This window comes from Stigmatopora nigra, chromosome 18 (assembly GCF_051989575.1).
Source record: "Stigmatopora nigra isolate UIUO_SnigA chromosome 18, RoL_Snig_1.1, whole genome shotgun sequence".
Taxonomy (NCBI): domain Eukaryota; kingdom Metazoa; phylum Chordata; class Actinopteri; order Syngnathiformes; family Syngnathidae; genus Stigmatopora; species Stigmatopora nigra.
Genome location: NC_135525.1, coordinates 8,518,050 through 8,542,814, shown reverse-complemented (window position 1 = coordinate 8,542,814; position 24,765 = coordinate 8,518,050). Strand labels below are relative to the sequence as shown.

Here is a 24,765-nt window from a genome sequence, read left to right as displayed (position 1 = left end):
TTGAGAAAGAGTGCGCACTAGACTAGACCTGCCGATATTATAATACAAAACAATAAAAAATGGATTGGTTTTAACATAAAAACATTTCGCTGATGGGTCTCACTCAATACCCGGCCAATGTCACCCTCCTGAGTCACATTCATCTCAATGGCACTTTTTAAATAACAATTACATTGAAAGTAACTGATGCTGCCTTGAAATGTAAATTACATTCCTAATTGTGTAAGTCAAATGTTCTTGTGCATATAATTTTACTAAATGGGTGATAAACATCCGACGGGGTGTGTGCCAATGTATATTATGTACAGTGCCCGCATTATTGACTTGAAAACAGGTTCTCAGTAATTACATTCCAAGTAAACTATGTTTGCCTATGTAACAATTCCATGAATTGCTTCCAAATATATAGCCAATTTCCGGATACGTAACACACATACCTAGTTCTGAAAGCATTTTACTGTCCATATGAGCCTCAACCGATGATTTGTTAAGTGGGGTATTGCGTGCGAAATTATGACACAAAAACAGTACCTGTTTATCTTGTATTATCTTTGTGCCCTATTTTCTAAGGCTTGATTTTATTTGAGGTATTTAAATTGAGGTCACACAAAGGTTGTTGATAGAATTGGCTTACAATTATGAGATATAACAGCCAGATCATTTTTACTTCATTTTCTGCAAGCTGAAATAGAAAATTTACTGCCAAATAACTATATACAACACTAAGTTAATACTATCTGATTTTAAAAAGTGCACAATAAAATAAACCATAATGTTTGATCAAATGATGAAGTTGCAGAAACAAATCAATAGCAGGCATTGCACAACGGGTGCAAGTTTTTTGACTCCGGCCGTGGTGTAAATTTTCCTGCCGTGAAGATCCTGTGTGGCCCGGTACACGTCCTTGAATCCAGTTTGGTTGGGGAACATCATCAGCTGGACAAATAATGACAAATAGAAACATTTTCAATGCAAACTGGCTTTACTTTCCTTCAACACGTGTTCACCTGCAGTCATCATGACTTAACGTTATTGTTATTATGGCATTTTATTATCAAAAGAGACATCTTGTCTTCTGGCTGTTGTTTGGCTGCCCGATTTCAATCAGCCACGTAGATGACAGATTTTTTTTCTTACTCACTGACGCACAATCCAATATCAGTCATATGAAATTATTCTGGTTGACGTTTGTTTTCAACTTTATACACACTTTTAAGGAATTCCACGGATGTTTTAATTGGTCTGGATGAACCATGAATTACCTTTCCGATCTTTCATTCATTTATTTTCCTCTCCTTTTTATTCTCACAAGGATGGAGCCTATGACTCACTAACCTTTACATTGCGAAACTAAATTAAACTGGTAAAACTAAAAATTACCTTGGAAGTGAATGAGCAAAACACCCGAGTTATACTGAACGTTGCCACGTTACCATTCTTAATCCGATAATTGTGTTTAATAGTCATCCAACAAACTATGTCAAGGTTTTACAGGTTAACAAAAGAACTCACCAGATCGGGATGCACCTTAATCGACTCTTTGAAGACGGTCCACACCACTGCTTCGTTACATGAGGGTGTGGTTAACGATCCATTGTAGCGATAGTAAGAACCCAGGTTGACGTGACCAAGGAGCTCAGCAAGAGAGAGCTCTTCAGTGACGTCCACCTGTGAACCTGTTTTACAGTGTAAAAAAAAATGGATGTTTTGACCATCATACATTTAGTTCAAGGGAATAATATGCCGACAAATAGAATCGAAAGACCCGAAACCCACCGGTGCTTTGAATCTGCATCAGGTAGTTGCTCAGATTTTTCCAGGCGCCAGTCATCACATTATCTATGGACTCGTGAGAGGAGTCATCACCAGAGTCATGTGACTGTATTTTAAAAGAATAAAATCCAAGATATCATTTTTTTTATAGTTCATCAGTTAGGTTCTGCAAGGTTTTGATGGACTTACGTCTTCACTGTGGTCAGAAGCGCCGCTACTTCTGGTAGTAGTTTTGGCCTACCGAGAAATGACATGAGGTTTTCTATTTTTACTTCAAGGAAGCACTCAAAGTTGTAATATGTTCTTTGACATGCTTTTTTTCGTGTAGTTCAAACAAAAGTGTTGAAGCAGCTTTAGAAAACCTGTTGTTCGGTTCACAGTCAATGTGAAGAATTTGGCATACCTTTTTTAATGTGATTTGTCATGCCTTTTATTTTAAGTTTAATTAGCAACGAGAGCAGTTTAAACAAAGATGGGTGTGATTGAAACTAAGGATGACTATGGCCTAAAAAATGTACTCAACTACTAAGCTCCAAAGATTTTTTTTTCTATTGCTCAGAAATAAATTTGACCTTGATTTTAATTTTTCCAAAACTTTGCCCTAGATTTATTTGGCAATGTTCAAACAATGTGTGAAAATTATGCAACATGCTATGTGATTCAAAGCTCGGAAAAGACGTTTCAAAAGAATTAAGAAAACCATCTTACATCACTGTCATTCTCTTGTCAGTTAAAAGCATGAGATGACATATGATGAATGTTTTTATCAGATTGTAAAAGAGACGACACGCAATGTTCAGCATTTCTCTGCGAACATGTGCTTCTCAAATGCATTCAGTGACGTCCACCTGTGAACCTGTTTTACAGTTAAAAAAAAAAGGGATGTTTTGACCATCACACATTTAGTTCATTAATGAATCTGTATTTGAGTCAATATTTTTCAGTAACCATCAACTGGATCACTAATCTTCAGATGTTACATCTTTTATATATATATATATATATATATATATATATATATATATATATATATATATATATATATATATATATATATATATATATATATATATATATATATATATATATATATATATATATATATATATATATATATATATATATATATATATATATATATATATATATATATATATATATATATATATATATATATATATATATATATATATATTGGATTGGATAACTTTATTCATCCCGTAATCGGGAAATTTCTTTGTTGCAATAGGAAGAGGGTGAGGATGCAGGAATAGAAAAGGCATTATACACAAATGGGTACTTAATAGTAAGTTAATAAATAAATACATGAATAAATATATAAATAGGTAACTGTGTTGGTGAGATATATATATACATACACATACATATATATACAAGCACATCTACACTGTATCCGAAATTCGGGAGGTCCTAACCCACAGCCTTTTTTGAGTTAAAGAGCCTGACGGCTGATGGGAGGAAGGATCTGCGGAAGCGCTCCTTCCTGCAATGAGGGTGTAGCAGTCTATTGCTGAAAGAGCTTTGGAGGGACTCCACAGACTCATGCAGGGGGTGGGAGGTGCTGTCCATGATGGACCTCATCCTGGTCAGCATCCTCCGCTCTCCCACTTCCTCCACAGAGTCCAAAGGACAGCCCAGAACAGAGCTGGCCCTCCTGATCAGCTTGTTCAGCCTGTTCCTGTCCCTCTCCGTGCTCCCACTTCCCCAACAGACCACTGCATAAAACACCGTAGATGCCACCACAGTGTCATAGAAGGTCCTCAACAGTGACCTGCACACACCAAAGGACCGTAGGCTCCTCAACAGGTAGAGGCGGCTCTGGCCCCTTCTGTACAGGGCATCTATGTTTGTGGACCAGTCTAGTCTACTGTTGAGGTGAACACCCAGATACTTCAAGTTGTCCACGATTTCAATGTCTTTACCCTGGATGTTCACCTGAGTGGTCTGTTGAGGTGTCCTCCGAAAGTCAACGACCATTTCCTTTGTCTTACTGGTGTTGATGTGCAGGTGGTTTTGCCTACACCAGTCGACAAAGGCTGTGATGACTCCCCTGTACTCCAGGTCGTTCCCGTCAGTCACTCGTCCAACAATGGCGGTGTCGTCGGAGAATTTCTGGAGGTGGCAGGTGTCTGTATTATGTTTAAAGTCTGACGTGTAGAGGGAGAAGAGGAGTGGGGAAAGCACTGTGCCTTGTGGGGCCCCCGTGCTGCAAGTTACCACATCAGACGTACAGTCCTGGAGTCTCACATATTGTGGTCTGTTGGTGAGGAAGTCGATGATCCATGCAGCCAGGTGGTTCCTTACTCCAGCCACCTCCAGTTTCCCTCTCAGAAGGACCGGCTGAATGGTGTTGAATGCGCTGGAGAGGTCAAAAAACATCATTCTCACCGTGCTTCCCGAGTTCTCCAGGTGTGAAAGAGACCTGTGCATCAGGTAGGTGGTAGCATCTTCCACACCAATGCCTGGACGATAGGCGAACTGCAGAGGGTCCAGCTCTGCATTCATCAGGGGGCTCAGGTGGTTGAGAATGATCCTCTCCAGTGTCTTGATCAGGTGAGAGGTTAGTGCTACCGGCCTGAAGTGGTTTGGCTCCCTGGCGTTCGCAGTCTTTGGGACTGGGACCACGCAGGAAGTTTTCCACAAGGTTGGGACCTTCTGCAGACTGAGGCTGAGGTTGAAAATATGCAGAATCACTGTGCCAAGCTGATCCGCACACTCTCTCAGTAGTCTGGAGCTGAGGCCGTCCGGACCGGTAGCCTTCCTTGCCTCGATCTTCTTTAGTTGTTTTGTCACCTGATCGACAGTGATGCAGAGACCGGTGGAAGAGGGGGAGGAAGAGGGGGAGGAAGAGGAGAACGAGGGGGTAGAGTTGCTTCTGGTCTGGGGGGTCAGGGGAGCAGGGGCAGGGCTGAATCTGTTAAAGAACTGATTCAGTTCGTTGGCCCACTCCCCGTCTCCGGGCTCCGGGCCTTTCCCACTGTTGCCTCCATGGCCCGAGATGGTCCTCAAGCTCCTCCAGACCTCTTTGGTGTTGCCTCTTTGGAGTTGCTTCTCTAGCCTCCTCCTGTAGCTGGTCTTTCCCCTCCTTATCTCTCTCTTCAGCTCCTTCTGGACCGTTTTGAGACTCTCCTTCTCCCCAGACCTAAAAGCCCTCTTCTTCTTGTTCAGGAGGGCCCTTAGATCCCTGGTGACCCACGGCTTATTGTTGGAGTAACAACGGACCTTCTTGGAGGGTACGATGTTCTCCACACAGAAGTTGATGTAATCTGTGATGCAGTGGGTCAAGCTGTCGATGTCTTCCCCATGTGGTTTGCACAGCACCTCCCAGTCGGTTGTCTCAAAACAGTCCCTCAGTACCATGCTGGTCTCCTCGGTCCATCTTTGTATGATCCTCGTGGTAGGTTTTATTTTCCTCACCATAGGGATGTAGGTGGGGATCAGATGGACCAGGTTGTGGTCTGAGCGGCCCAGTGGGGGAAGGGGGGCTGAGCTGTATGCCTCCTTTGTGTTGGCATACAGCAGGTCCAGAGTTTTTTGTTCCCTGGTGCAGCACTTCACATACTGAGTGAAGGTGGGGAGAGTCGAAGTCAAGGGAGCATGGTTAAAATCACCGGAGATAAGAAGGAGAGACTGGGGGTGTGACGTCTGTAGCCGGGACAGAGTAGTGTGGAGCAGCTCACGAGCCACTGCCGCATCGGCCGAGGGAGGTATATACACAGTTATTATGATGACGTGCGAGAACTCCCGGGGGATGTAAAACGGCCTGATGCTAACAGCTACTAGCTCGATATTTCGAGAGCAAAATTGCTCCTTCACAGTAATATGCCCAGGACTGCACCATCTACTGTTAATAAAGACAGCTAGTCCCCCACCTTTCTTCCTACCGCTCTCCTCAGGGTCCCTGTCCGCCCTCACCAGCTGAAAGCCATCCAAGGAGATTAGAGAGTCTGGTATTCGCTCATCCAGCCAGGTCTCCGTGAAGCAGATAATGCAGGCGCTCCGATATTGTCCTTGTTGTTTGGTCAGCGCCGTTAGCTCTTCCATCTTGTTGGGGAGAGATCTTACGTTCCCCATTATAATAGATGGAATGCTGGGTCTGAAGCGTCGCTTTTTCTCCTGACATTTTCGTCCGGCTCTGCATCCTCTTCTCTTCCTCTTTAACTCAGCGGGGAGGTCCAAGTCCAGGGGAATCCCGGTATTGCGTAGCGCTAACAGTTGATCCCTCGTGTAAAGCAGTGTAGGCATGGCTGGGTGGGTCAAAATAGTCTCCAAAATTTTGAAATTTGAATTTGAAAAGATGGACTAAACTAGTAGATCAAAGACTGCCTCTCGCACAGCTTGAGTCTTGGAGTAGAGTCTTGAAAGTAAAGTCCCAAAACATTAAAGTATCGAATATAATATATAAAGTGAAGTAACAACTAAAGTCTTAAGAGACAATAAAAACATAAAATAAAGGATAAAAATCCGTAAAAAAGCTGTACAAACACAGAATTCGAGTGAGGGTTTAGGGAGCTATTGCAACAAGCAGCCGCTTTGAACGGCGCTCTATGAATATATATATATATATATATATATATATATATATATATATATATATATATATATATATATATATATATATATATATATATATATATATATTTTTTTTTTTTTTTTTTTTAAATCATGGCTTTGCAAGATGACATGTTCTTGATCACATTACCTCAATGAAAAAGCCCATTACTGCCAAGCCATTGGTGGTGTTGACCGCCTCATCAAGAGTCAGATCTTTTCTCTTGTTCACTATGTGCACCTGAAATCGAGTTGCAATATCAGAATGAAATAAGAAAGAAACATTGCCAGTGAGATTCCCGTGTACCTCCATTGGAAATCTTTTGGAATCAATCATGTGCTCGGAACCTTTGGAGTCCGGAGATAAAGAACCCCAGTGAAAGTGGAACTGGAGGGTGGTGTAGATGTGACCAAGGCCGCCCCCCGAGACCTCCATTGCTCCATCTTTTAGGACAAACTTGACTAAAGAGGAACACATACAGCGTTCATTTAGTTTCAGCATGAAAATCCAATTAGTCTGAAGTGCTTAACATAATAAGTATGTTATATTTTAAACCCTGTTTACAAATTAAAAATGTACACTCATGATTTTACATAAATTTATCAAGTGAATGTTAAAAATATTGATTTTCAATTTAAATTACAAAAAAAATGCATTATTCTTTTGGAATTGGGATTTTTGTTAGTATTGAACAACATTGAAAATAAGGTTGGATAAGATAACAAAAATATTACAAGTTCTCTGTGTATGGAAGTTTTATAGCCACAATATTTGACCTTATTTAAAATAGGTCAATATGTCATGAAGTGCAGGTGTTAATATGCATATTTTGAAAATGCCAAGTTAACCTACAAATGAATGGGTGTAACATTCACTAACCTGTATGGCCTGTATTTGCGATGTATTTAATGACATGTTTGTCGTCAAACTTTGAGAAGGTAAAGCCGTCAAGTTTTTCTTCCTTCACAGCATCCTGTGTTTGGATGTTAACCGGCGACTGACGCTCTCCATCGCATTGCGAATCGGGCAGGAGTGGCCATTTCGCAGGACTGAACTCTAATGAAGGGTAAATGGCCATTAGCCAAGTAAGATTAGTAAAGATTACACACTTATATCCTAGGATTAAATGGCTTTACCACATTCTTCGCCATAGCACCATTCGTGATCTATGGACAGAAAAGAAAAAAAATACAAGAAAAGCTGTTAAGCTCATTGACTGTCATTGACACAGATAAACATTTAAGCAATTCTGAACTGGGAGGGACGGCAGCACATAGCATTAACAACATTAACATTGAAACATAACAGTCTTTACTCACTCATAGGCAAAACGACTGCAGGGGAATGATACACTTGACGTCCATTGAGGTCTTGTCCTGGGCGATATACATTGGCGAGGCCAGTCTTCAAACGAAACTGTTGAAGCTAAAATCGGACCCAAAAAATTACAAAGCTATTCCAAAAACCGTGACAGCATTCCACAACAGTGTTGACCTAGCCAAGCAGCATTCCCACAGAATTCAATGATGGCGTGTCTGGAGACGAGCCCAAATCTGCCAACACCCAGACTTATTTTTACCCGCTCTAATTGATGTATCATATTTTAGGTCAATCAAAACACCATGAAAGCGGCATTGCTTTGTCTTTAAAGGTGTAGTAATTCTCATCAGACTGTTTTTCTACAACGTCCTTGCACAACTTTTAAGCATTTCTTATTCCCCAAATCAATTGCTGAAATACCCACAAAGCGTTACGAATGGTTTTACGAGCTGATTTCACTTTTCAGACTTCCCGACTAACCAGAATGCTTTCGACGCTAATAGGCTCATGAAAGACCGTCCAAGCCACCACTTCGTTGCAGGACGGGGTGGTCAAGGAGCCCAGGTAGCGGTAATATTTGGTTAGGTCCACATCCCCAATGAGCTCTTTGATAGAGATTTCATGTGTCACGTTGATTTCAGTATCTGTGCAAGCAGAAATGTGTATCAGTACAGTATCTAAATAATACAACAAGGTAATGGAGGACCGGAAAGAATAGGGTTAGGGTACCTGTGCAAGGTGAGCTGTCAGAACACATATAGTAAGTTTAATAGGTTTTGTTAATTAGTGTTACAATTCTAATGTTCAATGTGTTACAGTTACTTTGATTAGTTGTGAGGAATTTACATTCACTGCCAGCCTCTCTTATTCAGACACCATTAAAAAAACCTATACATATCTCTACATTGCGGTTACCCACCTAATTTGGCATGTCTTGGAAGCTATTAACCATGATAAATTTTGTGTGATGTATACACATGTCTTTCACAATGGTAGTGCAAAATGAAAGCCCAAGGCCGTGCCATTGTCAGCTCTGCCAGATTTGTTGTTCCTTACTACCTGACAATAGAAGTTATTAAATTGGAAGATTCTCGCTTGTATTCAGACAACAATGCCAACCGCATTAACCGGGTAAAATAATAGAGCACATTCTGTTTACTCTTAAACACCATCACATTCTCCGACTTTAGGAAATGTGAGAAATGGGCTCAAGTTTCACTGTCTTTAGATGAGTTGAAAATGAAAAAAAATATGATGTAATTCCAACATATTTTGCCAATAGGTTCAAATCATGTTCTTTACCTATCTGGCTTGAAAGGTAAGAAGTCAAGATACTCCAAGGAATTGATGAATTCCTATCTTCAGTTGCCTAAAGAAGAACAATCAGTATGTTAGTGACTCAAAAGCATGATGTTTTATCTACACGTACGTCGATGAAGAAGCCAAGAACGGCAATGCCGGTTGGATCAGTGAGGGCCTGCTCCACGGAAAGGCCTTTCTTTATATTCACAATGTGCATCTACAAGACATATTGAAGCAGTTAGAATTGGAATCACCACAAAAATAGACAGTGTCGCCGTCAATGGCATATATTGCTGTACCTCCATTGGGTATCTGTGCCCATTAACGGTGTGCTCCGACCCAGGATGATGCTCCGTGTCGCCCCAGTGAAAATGGAGCTGCAATGTGGAATATGTGGAATCAAGTCCACCTCCACTGATTTCAACCTGATCTTCCTCTAGTAAGAATTTAGCTGGGCAAAAATAAGTAGCAATCAGACATAGTCATTCAATAGTTAGTGTAATATCTATAAAACTTTACCTGTATGCCCATTATTTATGAAGGCCCTAAAAGTCTGTTTAGACGTGAAGTTGATCAATTTGAAATCAAGGAGCGTTTCGTCCTTTTTGAGGTTGCTACTCAGTATATCGACAGGTGATTGCCTTTCAGCCCCACAGAAAGACCCGTCCAAGTCTTTCCAGTGACTGGGTGTATGTTCTGTTCAATTAGAGGCCATTCATTATTATTCAAATTGGCTTTTTCTTAAACATTATATCAGGAAGATGCACTCACTTACCACAGCCTGTGTAGCACCAATCACTTCCAGTGGCTGATTTATTTACAAAAAGAGAAAGAACAATAAGTGCCTGCTAGATTATAATTGTGTCTTGAGTAAACAGCAGGCTAAAGAGCCTGGTAAAGTCCAAAATAAACAAAAAAACATGCACTGTGTACACTGTCAACAGAAAGCAAGTGATCACGCCCATTCTGAATGTAAATAATGGGTTTTGTAAAAGAAAAGGCTGCAATAATGACCTATAAACAAAAAAATAACCCAAAAATGTATCTAATAGAGGTGACAGGATGAAATCCTTTTGAAATTTATATTGGTCTGTGTTGTGAGAGATCTGATTGGTAAAAACATAATAAATAATTAAAATGACCTTCATGAATGGCTCTGATTTAAAGCTATGTAATGGCTTACTGATGTGACGTCAAGTGATGGGTGAAATGAACTTGGAAGTAATCGTGCACCCCCGAAGCGACGTGACTGATTCAGAAAGTGCTTGGCTGCTTTTTCTTAGACTAACTAACAAGCTTGCTGCCACGCAAAATATGAAAAATAATTGGAAGTTATTCATTCAAATGCCATTGAAATTTGCATCGTTACATCGAAAAGTATTATCTGAACAATGGAAAATAAATAATTTTCAGAAAGCTCGTACAATTATTAAATTAATATTTGAATGTTTCCATGCTTTTTCTCTGAAACTAAGTATCTCAATTTAAATCTCATTTGGACCAAATAGGTTCAAAGTCCCTGTAAATCGAGATATGAATCTATTTTGGTATGAATGATTCACACCCAGAGTATCTAATATTAAACAAGTGTTTGTTTGGTCTGTACTTTATATTTAATAGACCAGAAATGGCGTAACATTGACAAATATTACTCACCATTATTTATCAGCACACTCAGGCCGATCCCAATAAAGGAAAGATACATCTTTACATAAAAAAGAAAGAACGCAGAATTATATTCAAATAGAAGGTCTTCATTTTAATTTGCACTCACTCAAATTTGAAAAAATACTTTGTTATTTGAAGTGCTAATTCTTTAAACTATCACACAATAATCACTATAATAAACAACGCATATCAAGTAATTCATGCTAAATAATAATCATAAAAATAATGAGTTTTTTTTTTTACCTTACTCAGGCTCCAAGTCCCAGTAAATAAAAAAAATGCAGATTATATTACACAATATATTGTTTAACAGGAAAAGCACGTCCAAATCCTAATGGAGTAAAGTGTCAAAATACAGTTTATGATATGGGTGGGAAGAATGTAAGAAGGGAGGGTCCCTCACTGTGTACAATGACAACATTTAACCTGCTTAGGGGACACTTGAAACCCGACAAACGATCTGATTCTTTTTCTTTCTTTGATCAAAATATATGTATATTTTATCGCCACTTTGTTAAGACACATGCAATTACTTTTAGTGGACAAAAAAATAAATAAAACACCAGGAATTGAATGATATCCAATACATAAAATTAGCTAGTTGTTGTTTGCATTATTGCATTGGTGTGGAAGTACTACTTTAAAAAAAATATATTGTTAAATTATATGTTTATGATATATTTTTGCCTTACTTTTTGTTCGTTTTTAATCCCACAGACTAGACTTGTTATATTGTGCTTTAGGCATATAGTTTATGCTTAGATGCTTAGATAAAAAGTAAACACTTATATGACTGGTTACGGTTGGGTGGTCCACAATAGTGACAACAAAGACTTTTCAACCACAATAAAGGAAGTTGGTATTCTCTGCTTCCCTTTAGGTGAAAGGCCACATTATCCCACATAAACAAGAATGAAATCCCACTAAAGCCGGCGACCATTCTAGTGCAATCGACCGTGTTAAACACAAGACTACTCTTTTAAGTTCCTTAGTTAAATGAGGCCCAAGAAGCAAAATGATACCCTCGGGATTAAAACAAGGCCCAACAATGTTATTTGAGAATGGTAGTTAAGTTCTTGATTTACTTCAGAATTTCTATTTCCAAAAAGTAATGAATTATAATGTATTTATTCATTGGAAAGATGTGACTTTGTACATGAGGTTTTACCATTAAACTAGTATTCTTCCTTTATATTTATTTGTGCTATGAATGAGAAACAGTTGTGTGGTTTATTAAATTTACTTGGCCCCACTTCTTTTTAAGCACTTGCTGTTTATTTTTTTTAAATTTATTTGCCATGTGAACCAGCAAACACTGAATGACAGTGTTTGATGGATCAAACTGCTTCAAAAGAAATAATTACATTTGAAAAATAATAATTGAAGTATTTCTCCCCTCATTAGCTGTCAGTCACTGGTCTGAAGCCTACAAATGAATGACAGATGCATTTTCTATAGTATCTCTATTGCATAACATATGTTATAAGCACCCTTTTGTCATTCTCTACTGATATCATGCCAAAGATATTTGTAGTTAGTTGGCTGTGAATCAAATGTTTATTTTACTCATCAGGGAAGTATCATAGCAGGTGGTCATGTCTGTCAAACACATTGACAATAAAGCTCATCACTACAAGTCAAGTGTCTATTTGTCCATCAGCATTACTGTCAACACATCAACTATGGTATGCAAACCAGTAGCTTTGTGTTCCGGAGAAATTAAAAAAGATTTTCATTCAAAATAAAGTGCAATTAAATGGGTGATGTCAAAATTTGGAGGACAATTTGGCTTCAGTAACATTATTTAATACACATGGATGCATGTGCATTGTACATATAATTATAACAACTACATCATGTATAATCTCACAGAGCAGGTTGCAGCATTGAAATTGCTTTAATTCATGGTCATTCAGAAGATGAAGCAACCTAATGTTCATTAAAAAACTCATGCATGTCTGTATATAATTAAAATTATTAAGACACAATTTCTTGAGTACTTAACTGGCCACTAGAGAGAAACATCAGACCTTCAGAAGTTAAATAATAGTACATTTTAAAAGAACTAGAATGAACTAAATTCATCAGATGCAGAAACACTTTCTTACTTGTGCACTGCAATTGTGAGGAATAGAAGATTCTACAATTGTAAGTGGGACAGCCCAAGATATAGGTTAAATGACATATATTTGTAGGTCATAGAGGATTAATTTTCCATTCTGTTGAGAGATCAGATAACCCATCTGGAAAAGTGTGTTACTGTGACAGTATAGTTTACATTCAAGGGGGCGTTCCATATTGCCTAGCAGCATTTAGCCATGTCATACAGTCGACTTTTGTCCTTTGAAAGGTTGATCACATGGGCAAGTGTGAAAATGATTTGTAAATACCTGTAATTAGTGCTAGGTGAGGCATATGTGGGTTGCAGAGGAATTTGTAAATGGCTCTTTGGATGCCATTTTCACTATATTATATAACCCTTTTTCTGCTCACGGAAACATCTGTGTTACCGTGTCATTGACAGGAAAAGAAATCAAATTATTTTGAATGGATGATTTCTTGATGCCTTTCACAGCATGTTATGGATTGAAAAAAAAGACCTGTAAATTCTTATATATTTATTATAAAACTGTATTATAAAGAAGCCTTTTAACCTATCAACAAAATAAAGTGACAAAAAGCACACATTAAGCATAAAATGAGAAATAACATGCAATAAACTTGGCCCCACTCCAGTGTCACACCATAGTCACAGTGTTAAATATATCATATAGTATCCAGTGGTCGACTATAAATACAGTTTGGCATATAAATGGCAAAAATTGCACTTCAAAATATTTAAAAGTACTCCCCTCAATATTGAAACAACATGGCTGCTGTTCCTTCTTCTACTCATACCACTCATATAATGCCACGGCATTTGGTAAGCACGGCAACAGTCCAATCTTATTATGTCTAAAGTTTCATCATGAGCCAGATGAGGAAGGGATAAAGGAGTCTGGGATGAAGAAAAAAGAAAGTGTCAAAAAAGAAAAAGTCTAGTAATAAAAGTAGTAACTACCAATTTTACCTCGAAGCGTTGGGGGAGGAGGTCGAGGAGGTTTGAAAGAGCTGCCTTGGGCTAAAGTATCGACAATCCAGCTGAGGGCGCTGGAGCAGTACTCCATCTGTGGGGCAGAAATTAATTTCAATACGTTATCCCATTTATATATGTAAACAATATTTATGAAAACTGATAATCATCCTTTCTTTTCAGCCAAAACATCAATGGCTTCTCTCTTTTGAGAACACAGCATTCAACTGTCCTGCCAAACTATTTCTGGATTTCAGTATAATTGAACTTGGGTGATTAAAAAAAAAATGCTACGGTGATGAAGCATGTTAATTTATCCGTCACACCTTTGCAGTAAAACAATTAATTACACGTCCGAAAAACCCCAAGGGGAAGCGAACTGAGAAACTGCGTCACGGTGGAACACAAAAACAAACACTTTCTCTGAAATGACAGTACACATGCAAGTATGGGTGCAGCTGGAAGAGGAGGACATTTTTTTAAAATAACAAACTGAACTGGTAAATAGCATAACAATCTGAGGAAGAACACAAGAGCGGTAAAAAATAAATTTTCAATTTTAATTTTACCTCATTTTCCAAAGTCCTGAGCCTATGGTCAAAGTCTCTGCTTTCAGTCAGATGTTTTATGACACCATCCACCCTAGGAAATAATTCATTTTTCTCCATTTTCATCCCAGAATCGTGGCGTTATTTCAATAAAATGATTGTAACAATACAAAAGGTTCTCTCTACTTACTTGGCAGACATTCGCTTAAGCCTCTCTGAGTCTGTGCTTTTCTGAATAGTGCTCTGAGCGGTCACAAAGTCCTCTTTCTGTATGGTTTCCCACGTCATCAGCCTGTTTGCCGCCTTGCCTTTTAATTTCAACACTGACGGGACGCAAAGAGCAAAGCTCATTCACCGGACTGCGCGAGGGTTTAAACAACATGAGAACGCACTAACCAAAATGGTGAATCTTGACCGAGGAGACTTTACGAATGTTCCTTTTGATGAAGAGGTTGATGTGCGACAGGATAATGAACGGCGGGGCCAAGGAGGGCCGCGAGTGGTACTGCACAATGAGGTTGTAGCGTTGGAATTTCCAGTAAATGTCGCTGTTGGCTTGCACCTCGTTGAAGGTGTAACTGCAAAGACAAACAGAGATGTATAATGGGGAATCTTAACGTGAATTTGTGAGAAAACAAGGCAGAGGTGCTCACCTGAACATTGCAATGAGAAGATTAATAAGCAGGATGTTGGTGACCAACAGATAAACGACCAACAGGATTACCACCAGCCAATTGCTGTACATAACTCGACATGGCTCTGCGCCGCCGTCGATTAGGGTCACGTTATCGGTGCAAGGCATATCCCAGTCTTTCCCCACTGGGAATAAAGTATAAAGACAATAGTTGTCAGAGAAGATACACAAATGGATGGATATACTCTTATATTAGTCTCATTATACTATTTTCACCATTTTTAGAGGTCACCAAATGTTCCATTTTTAAATAGTTTAAGTTGAAGGTTGTTATTGTGTGTCCCTTTAAACATAACTCCATTTTTATATTTGCAAAATGAAGGTTTTAAGTAAACGGCAAACAAATTAAAGATATGAGCATACCGTCCATCTCTTCAACTGGGATCTGTCCAAAAATATGCAAGTATGGCCTGTAAAAAACCCGCCGGAAGATGCGGTCAAGTCGGGGGTCGTAGGAATACAACAAAGCCTGGTTGGCTACCCCATATGCCATTAGCCAGACCCCCAGGAAGAAGAGGAAGAAGAAGACATCCTTCATCTGAAGAACAAGAATATTGGGAAAATTTAGCAAAAGTGACTTAGAAGTTTCTACATGTGCTTTGATACGATTTCTCACCATCTTCCCAACGATGATGATTTTAGGTCCTAGTTGTTTGTGAATGGCAAAGATGTGAATGAGGCGGAGTGTGAAGACCATGTAGTCCACGCACATAATGTCTCGGCCGAACTCGTAGGAACTGCTGAACATCCTGCAACATACGTAGAATCCTATAGAAAGGATGTTCATGGCGCCTCCTTGTGCTTCACTTTTAAAAGCATGAGAAACAGATTTGCAGGGAGATTTTTCCAATCCCTAAGATTTACCTATGATCAATAACTGTTGGAAATGATTAAAGATTAATACATTTTAACAAGGAGTCTATTTTTTTGTATCTTATTATCTTAGTGGAAAAATGAATACACAAACAACCTGCCATATTAAAATGCCAATGCAGTGAACATCACCAACATGTGTGCTTGACACATCTATTGTTTGTTGTTGTTGTTCATATTCAATTGAAAAAGAATGGCATAAAATCCCTTCTGCACCATTTAACATTTCATAACAGTCCCACCCTCTGCACCATTTAACATTTCATAACAGTCCCACCCCCAGGGATTAGTATGAAAAAGCCATGCCAAAATAAAAGAAGGCCAAGTATGATTATGTTCTCATCTGTCCTCGTAATAAGTGGGTGTGTTTAATTACAATTGGTGCAAGACTTTTTCCATTATAAAGAATGTTGCTTGGCTAAAAAAAAACCCCATGGGAAACTCAGTGGTGGCCCAACTTACTATATTATTAAATTATACAATTATTACCTGCAAATTAGTCCGATGATGAAGAGTATGATGGCAGTGAGATCACACTTGTTCCATACATCCTGAATGTACACCCTGACCCTCTGGCGTAAAGTCATTGTACCTGAGAAAAATGTCTAGGGGAAAAGAAAAAAATAGAAATCAGCCAAAGGCAAGTTATTGTTGATTTTCATACAGTAGCAGTAGTAAAATTGATTTTCCTTCTATCACCGTCATTGGCAGTTGATATAGTAATGAGTAATACTTTTGTATGTAAGTGTTCAACTCTTTCACCTAAACTTTTCATGTGGGATAACTTTTGTATTATTGCAAAGAACTCCTAAACTCTGTGCTATTATGAATTAAGCCTTGCCACAAACAATTGTAGGAAAAACTTCACAAATAAGTGACATAAAGCACCAATCCATTAAAAACTGTCAGGCCACCCAGTTAAAATGAATTGGCATAGAAAGAGGGATTACGAACACCTCAGACATATACAAATCCCTACTTTCCGCAATTACCTCTCGTATCTCCTCGCACACAATGGTGAAGACCCAGAAATAAAGCACCAGCTCTGTTATGGCGGGCCCTGCGGGAGGCGGAGGCTTGAAATCCACCAACAGTACGTAGGCGAAAAGCAGCAGAAAGAGAAAGTACATGAGCACGTTGCCCAAAAAGGACGTCACTGGCGCGAACCAGAACTGACGCCATCTCGACACGATGAACGGCCATTCGGGACGTTTCGGAGTTGGAGGTACTCCTGGAAAGAAAAAAAAATGAAAATATTGCCTGATGTGGAAAGTATTTTTAAGTAGTAATTCACCTCTGAATGTAGCTGTCCTGCAGGGTGTGTACGCTCCTTGTGAATCTGCTTCACTAGTAATGCAAACATAACATGATTTTAATGTCTATTTTCATATATAAATGAGCAAAACCCAGTGAGAAACTGGCGGTAGTCACTGTGTAATATTACATATGCTTAATGTCAGAGAAGGAGAAGACAGTGGTCCCATATAGGCTGTCATTGTCTCGGCCTGTGACGTCCTCATTGGGTTTTACATCCCTGCTTTCCTGCTGTTGGTCTTCTGGTGTCCTGACAAGAGACGTGGTGTAAATAAAGAGGGTGACATTTTAGCCTTTTTTGTTGTTCACAAATGATGTTGAAAATAAAGACTGGATTTGGTACTTACCTAAAGACCTGTTGATATGTTACATAGTGTATTGTTCTCCTAAAATTCTATTCAAAAATGTGATTCATTTTTTTCCCCCTCTTTGTGTATTTTTTGGCTAGTATGACTAACAAAGATAGTATACATATAGAATAATATGGGCTTAGTATTCCTTTTTGAATTTTCTGGGGCTATTAAATAGGATGGAAACAAAAGACGAGTGAATTACCTAAAGGAAATCAAGTTAGTGTAGCAGAGGACTGGGCAGAAAAAGGTGAGCACAAGTTTCCACACTTCCGTATTTCTCTTCATATCACCCCACCAGATTTGGGACAACAGAGACTGTGGGGACGAGAGTTTCTGTTCAACTACAAGCCAAATAATACTAGTCATTTGAAAGTGAGCCGCATGGAAACCAAGCCAAGCACCTGTACGCCATCGTGGCTGAAGAAAAGACGCGCATCTGCACCCATTCCCATCCGGAGGCAGGTGGTGCCACCCCACACGGGGGATTTGCGGATCAACAGAGTGAAGGAGCGACTCTCGTTGCTACGGTAACAAGAACTGAAGATATCTGAAATTCAATGAGAAGAAACAATTCTTACAAAAAAGATTTCAAATGGAGTCCAGTAGATTTTCTATCTTACCATGAGCTAAATTCTCAAATTTCTGAGCCAGTTCTTTCATTGAGAGTTTGGTTTCCGTCTCCGCTTCCAGTTTGGAAAGTTCTCTTAGTATCTTGCACCCACTCAGTGCACTCAACACCGACTCACCAGCCTGGAGAGAAAGATAGGAAAGTCCTATTAAATTAAACACTGTGCCTGTTTTTAAAAGCTCTGTACTCCATTGGCAAAGTTACCATTTCCCAGAAGAAAGTGGCCATCTCGCTGCGGTTCTGGAGGACGGCCCAGATGAAGAGTGAAGCCCAAGGGAAAAGGCAGCGATTCTCCCGATACAAACAGTCGCCACGAAGCAGCTTACTGGCACGCTGGAGAGAGACAAAACAAGTGGGTGGAAGAATTTTGACAAAATGACAAGTCCTGCCTGAGATGTTCCCAATAAAAGGGGAAAAAGCGATAAAAACTATCAATGATAACGACATGTAGATAATACAGTGTGAAAGTAGTAGTGACATAATTTAATCATACCCTCATTGCCCGTCTCTTGGAGGTAATCTGTTCCAAATCTAATGGTGAATAATAGAACGGTTGGCAAACATCACCCATTAACAGTTCTAGCACTCTTGACACCTGTGGAGAATTGAAAACACATACATTGAAACAAAGAAAACTATAAAGATTATAACTAAACGCAAAATAGAAAGAAGAAAAGGAAATATAGGGCATTTTACAAGTATGTATTACCTCAAAAAGGCTGAGCTCAGTTACTGGTCCACTTTGTATTTTCTCAGTTGAACTTTTGCTCGGAGAACCCTGGAGATGCGTTGGAGTACCAAGTCTTTCCATCAGACGGCGCTGAAGGAGCTGGTAGAGAAGTGTCCCGGCAGGGACTGATTGGTAGAGGCTTTCCAATCTTCCATAAGTCAAGTAGTCCAGGATATTTAGGCCATTCTCGGTGAAGAGCCGGACAAACTGAGGTTTGTCATTCACCAGAGCGTCGGTCATGGAGTCCTCAAGGTCTTCGTACTGTTCCATCATTAAAGCGATTTTAAGGTTTGAGACTTTTTTAAGCGTGTATATCCCAACTCACCCTCCACTGGATGTCTCCATTGAAGAGTTCACTTTTGGCGATGTCCACTCTGTTCCACGTGACTGCCAGCTTCAGCTCTTCGTTATATGGGCTGTGGTCCACTGAAGCGCGTTGCTTGGATGCTAAAAAGTCACATTTAGATAAGAGATCCGAAACGGCAGTGAATGAAAAATGTTCGTGCCATTTACCACGATAAATGCCAAATCTGACCAGGAAAAGCCTTCCCAATTCAAATGTATTGGACATCTATCACCATCAATGGCAGCTGGTGAGTTAATGCGGATTAGATATTTCTACTATACATACCTCCCACCAGGGCTTTGAGAAGTACTGTGTCAAAGTCATTTGGACCCTCCTGCTCACCATGATAGATGGTGATCAAGTCTTTGTTTTGGTAGATGCTCAAAGCCTAGAGAGGTCCAAAGGGAAAAAAGAATAATATTTGTTAATTTTTTTAAATGCCATGCACAATATCACAGGTCAGTGCTTCTCTTGTGTGAAGTCAATGTTGTATAATTATACTATTTTCACATAGCTGTGAAGGTGACCTTACTTTGCAATATGATAAATAATAATTACAGTATGACATAGGTATGTATTATGTAACATGATGCTGTTAGTGTTTGACTTTTAACACACACATCACACAATAAAAAGAGGAGGCTATTGTGTCAACTGTCGAGGGACGTCTTACGGGTATGTATGTCCATGGCAAATTGCAGCTTGGCATCTTGCCAAGTGTTATGAAATATCCTGTCTGTGCTCGGATGGAATTTTGAGCCCGTTGGCATTCAAAGAAAGGTCAAGCAAAACTCTCAGATAATATATTATAAGAAGGCCTCTGCCTATAGGGTGAAACCAAGGGTGGTCATGTGCTATATTATAATTTAAAAATGGATGGATGAGCTTGCTGTGAATGACAAAATATTTTATTTTAGTATTCAAATACTTGATTTGGTTCAATTTTTTGAAATTTTAATAAGCTAACTAATATTTATGATCATTTTCTACATCTTATTCACAACTATTCTAAGATATAATTCAGAATTACTTGATTTTATAAACATGTTTAATTTATAATCAATCAAAAAGACTAAACTTTACAGGATATATACATATTTTTCAAGAAATAAAACTAGAGAAAAAAGAAGGTCACATGCTTATTGTTGACAATGTAAATGCTCAATTGAACAGAATGAAAAATGTGTATGCATTGTGTCACAGTAATATGCTCACCCCAGGTCACACCCTTACAACTGCACTGCCCTACTTTCCACTTATCAAAAATGCACACAGGTGTGACAACAACTTACATGCTCGACAAGTTTGTCCGTCTCGACTTCAGAGGGAAAATATTTGCGAACCCGTTCGGCCACTCTGTCTTTCAGATCTACGCTGGGGCCTGCGTCACCATCGCCCTCGCCGGAAGACGGAGCGACCGGCACTGACGACAAGTTCTTCAAGATGTCACTCAAAAAGTCGGCCATGCCTCCTGAGCCTGCCAGCACTAACCAGGGCATGGAAGTCTTTAAGGATAGATCAACTCTCTGGAACAAAAAGGAAATAGGGCCCATTTTTGTGAGTGTGCTTGGTTTACTCAAGCTAATGAATGACAATAGAGTTTTAACAAAAGTTCACCTCCAGTAGAGTGGCATCTCCCGAGACCAGCATGCAGAGAACTGGGATGTCGATACTTCCGCTGCCTTAAAATAGCAAATCAACACAGTAGGATTGTAGGAATATTCTGAGCATATGAATACATGTGCATGCATTATTATATATGCATAGAAAATTGGATTTGCCCAATGGGAAGATTTTTTAAAAATCTAATACAAATATTTACATCCTATCACAAATATAAAAAGTCTACAGAATCCAATTTAAACTCTGGATAGCAGATGTAAAAAAATATCTATACATAAATTAAGTTTAAAGCCTACACAAGCAAGGATTAAAATCAGTCTTTTTGTGACGACATTGCTTGACTTTACATGTTGAAGAGCAACATGTCAGATGCACGCTGGGGCATGCAACAGCTGTCGGCTATTGGATACCAAAGGATCATCATCCGCCTTCAGTCCAGGAATCAAAAAAACAGCTTCATAAGAAAGCATCAGGAAGGGAGATGACTACTTTCTTTTAATTCTAGCAGTAATACTTCAAAAATACTCGCAATAATAACAACACGGGAAGTGTTAGACAATGGAGGCAGCTGACCTTCAGTTCACGGACTGGATATAAAAAGCGGCCCACACAATGGGTTCCAATTCAAACAAAGCTGTTACCCCAAATGCCTGTGCGCTGGTGGGAGATGTAGTCCTCCAGTTTGGCCCTGAAGCCCGTCTCACCACCTCTCCGTCCCATGCTGCCGTCATCCACCATTAGGAATGCCTGGTAGTTGTTATCCAGGCAGCACGAATCCCGGGTTGTGTTGTGGGCATAATACCTGGCAGGAAAACTGCCCTACAATAAGAAGAATCAAGGGAAAGGTCCATGACAGGTTTTCTTTGATTTAAAGGTTAAGAAACTTTTGTTAAGTAGATCTTGAGACAGATATAAATTGTTAGCACATCTGTGTTATTTAACAGCTTGTTTGGCAAATGTCTTTGTGACGCATTATTGTGTGAGGACAACCTGTGGATTGACCAGTTGCTCCCGGTTGTGTACGAGGCCCCATGGAGCAACGCCCACGGCCACCACCTTGTTGAGGGAAAGGGACGAAGCCGCAGTAGCGTGATCCCTCACCGCCTCGCCGACGCACCGGCCAACCCCTTCGCGTAAGCCTGCCGTCAAAATCCAAGCTCCTAAAAGGACAAGACATTATTTATTGACTGAACGATCAATAATTCAACAATATTGAGGTCGATACGTGGCATGGAATTTTTGTTTTGATAAATTTTAGATTTTTTACCCAAACCATAGTATTTGTCAGTCCTTGAGAATAGGTCTGGTAACTTGGACAAAAAAATAAGCCCACGTGACATTTGTTTGATTACATTTTTTTTTCTTTTTTTAAATCGTGTGCCAGGCAGTTGCTATCTTTCCTTTGAACTGCAGCACTTCGTGAGAAAAGCTGACAAAGATGACCTCAGATGATGGAAGAACACTCCGTGCCACCTGCAATTGGCCAACCACTCAGGAAAGCAAAGGCCCATTGTCATTCCAAATTTAGGTTAACACCCCAAAGGACCCCCTCAGTTTATGACCACCACTACTTTGTTTTTCCATGTGCTACAAGTATTCACGCGATCGTTTCAAAATACTTCAGAAAGAAAAAAAACACTGAGCGATGAGTCATAAATCTACTGGGGTCCCTTGCTTCCTTTGTTTGCAGAATATTTTTACCTGTGCTTTGAGAGGCCTTGACCAGACCCTGCCTGAGGACTTCCCGCACCCACGTCTTCACTTTGGTCCTGCCCTCGCCGCCCACTACGGACACCACCAAGTTGGGAGCGGGCAGACCCCAGTGGGCCGTCATTAAAGTATACACCATCACCGGCTGTGTGTCCCATGACAGCCGTAAGAACTGAACCATAGGGAGGGAGATTCATGATTAGTGCATTGGTTTTCTAGTGCCAGTTCTGTGTACTATAGCTCAAAAAATAATTTGTAAAATGTACCAATTGTCAAATGGGAGATTAATTGTTAATGAGAGTGATTGAAAAATAACCCACATAGCTGTGCCTCTTGCTGGCGCCTGCGAACTGCAATTCTCCGAAGGCATCGGTGGGGTATTCTGAAGAGTGCTGGGAACTGGCCCAGTGATTGACAATAGCCGTGCTGAAATAGTCGCCGAGAGCCACAGAGGCATGGGTGTCTCTTGTCCCTCCACATTGGCATAAAGCACCATTACTAAGGGAAATGGGGGAAATTAAATGTCAATAAAATAATGTGAAGAGGCACCAATGTCAACTTCAGGGTACCTGAGAGAATCTTCCACAAATGTGGTACAAATTCTTTTCTTGAAGATTTTGGGGATCCAGCTCTGGAAAATAAATTCAACAAGATTTAGGATTTAGACTGTGAGCAAACATTAAATTCTGAGATGGAATAGGGATGGGAGCGCAAACTTTGCCATATTGGTTTTAGATGATAGAAAGTAGTTGCTATTACACTAGTGAGGCATGCAGCATTCAAACACTAGCCTGTGACTTATGGCAAGGAACTGCAGTTTGGCCCAGTGTGAGTATGCAGAGAGAATGTGAAGGCATGATATGGGTGAGAATTAAAATATTTATAAACAGAAAAATGCACCTATTTTTAGCAGGAAAAAAATGTCAATAATGTGGACAATGGCCAGTGTCTCACACTGTATAAGTTGGGGCTCCTGCAAACATAGCAAAGTGTGTATTTCTGCAGGTATGTAGACTAAAGGGTATGTATGAGTAATATGATGTGAGTGGAAAAAACACACAGTGATGTGCAGGGCAATGCAAATTGCTATTTGCTATGTGATTATAATTAAATAATAATATTTTATTATAGGTTTGGTTATTTTTATAACTGCTATTATTCTATAATCATTATTAATCAAGAAAATATTTTTGACATATTTCAACATGCTCAGACTAGTTGTACACAGAAGGCCACGTTCCATTTAGTTGTTCCGTCAAGATCAACCGAGCGACAACAATACATTCTTGTGGCGCAACTAGTCTGTAAAAGCAACATGGACCGTAGCCACTTTGTGTACAGTCCAGCACTCTAACGCTCAAATTTGACAAGTTGATGGACACGGTGTCAACATTTTCATTAATTTTACAACTGTAGTCCATTTAAATCGTGTCATTTCATCCTCAAAACATCTTTGTTCCTTGCAAGTTCCGACTGTTATGCTAGCACATACACTATCTGCTAACGCCCGCCCAAATGGTTTTAATTGCACCATAATCCCGATTACAACGCAAAGGAGTCAAATCGCATCTCTCTGACCGAATGGAAGCATTTGCAACGAACTTTCCCCAATCTTTGATAAGAGAGCCTTAACTATATAAGTTAGATCATCACATGAGGGTAGCAGAAGCGTGGGAGCGCGTCATGATGACTCACTTTGGGTAAGGAAACTTTCACAACTTCTACTTCTCTCACAACAATACTACCAAAAAGTTTTTCCTCTCACCTGGTCTTTCTCAGATTTGCTGTTTTTGTGTCCGGCGTCTGCCGTGTCTCCGGCGTCTCTCATAGTGTTTTTTTCCTCAGAAGCAGATGACAGGAAAAACAATATGCTCGTTTTTTTTCCTTACCATTATGCACTAACTATTTCCCCTTCCGATGTCATTGCAGTTTCTTAGTCTAAGCAGCAGGTTGCAAGAAAGGTGCAGAAAAAGCGAAGCCTACAGGTAAGGGTGTGGTGAAAAGAAGCAAATGGAGGACACTGCCTCCCCCCAAAACCACCCACAGACACACAAATGTCGCACCTGGTCCCGGATTTAAGACTTTAGTTATGGTTCCTATCCTAAGCACTCTCCAAAGAGTGTCTAAGATCAAACTTTCAATGCTAAATGCAGCCAAAAGATATAAAACAGCAAGAACACCCGTGCCCAAAGACTAAAAATATCACATTGCTTCACTTTGTACAAGCACACATGACA

General features: G+C 39.7%; 2 protein-coding genes across 2 annotated transcripts; both read right to left on the bottom strand.

Annotated features, from left to right (window-relative positions):
* Positions 1-534: 534 nt before the first annotated feature.
* On the bottom strand, positions 535-11,017 carry LOC144211863 (uncharacterized). The gene is made up of 17 exons (XM_077739381.1): positions 10,880-11,017; positions 10,625-10,673; positions 9,744-9,776; positions 9,488-9,664; positions 9,268-9,419; positions 9,096-9,185; positions 8,969-9,035; positions 8,147-8,310; positions 7,666-7,771; positions 7,483-7,512; positions 7,226-7,402; positions 6,653-6,807; positions 6,497-6,586; positions 1,963-2,010; positions 1,777-1,879; positions 1,513-1,676; positions 535-936 (listed from the first exon to the last, which is right to left on the bottom strand). Exons 2-17 carry the CDS (start codon positions 10,671-10,673, stop codon positions 781-783), a joined length of 1,761 nt encoding a protein of 586 aa, XP_077595507.1. The 5' UTR covers positions 10,880-11,017; the 3' UTR covers positions 535-780.
* A 1,162-nt stretch (positions 11,018-12,179) lies between these two features.
* On the bottom strand, positions 12,180-24,719 carry LOC144211813 (transient receptor potential cation channel subfamily M member 4-like). The gene is made up of 28 exons (XM_077739280.1): positions 24,294-24,719; positions 23,098-23,159; positions 22,849-23,026; positions 22,520-22,700; positions 21,809-21,978; positions 21,460-21,637; positions 20,813-20,877; positions 20,488-20,721; positions 19,481-19,583; positions 19,175-19,296; positions 18,829-19,110; positions 18,613-18,714; positions 18,324-18,452; positions 18,112-18,241; positions 17,893-18,038; positions 17,694-17,806; positions 17,269-17,388; positions 17,119-17,171; positions 16,817-17,055; positions 16,314-16,429; positions 15,568-15,700; positions 15,315-15,489; positions 14,911-15,076; positions 14,654-14,835; positions 14,448-14,580; positions 14,279-14,351; positions 13,707-13,803; positions 12,180-13,634 (listed from the first exon to the last, which is right to left on the bottom strand). Exons 1-28 carry the CDS (start codon positions 24,354-24,356, stop codon positions 13,603-13,605), a joined length of 3,777 nt encoding a protein of 1,258 aa, XP_077595406.1. The 5' UTR covers positions 24,357-24,719; the 3' UTR covers positions 12,180-13,602.
* Positions 24,720-24,765: the final 46 nt, after the last annotated feature.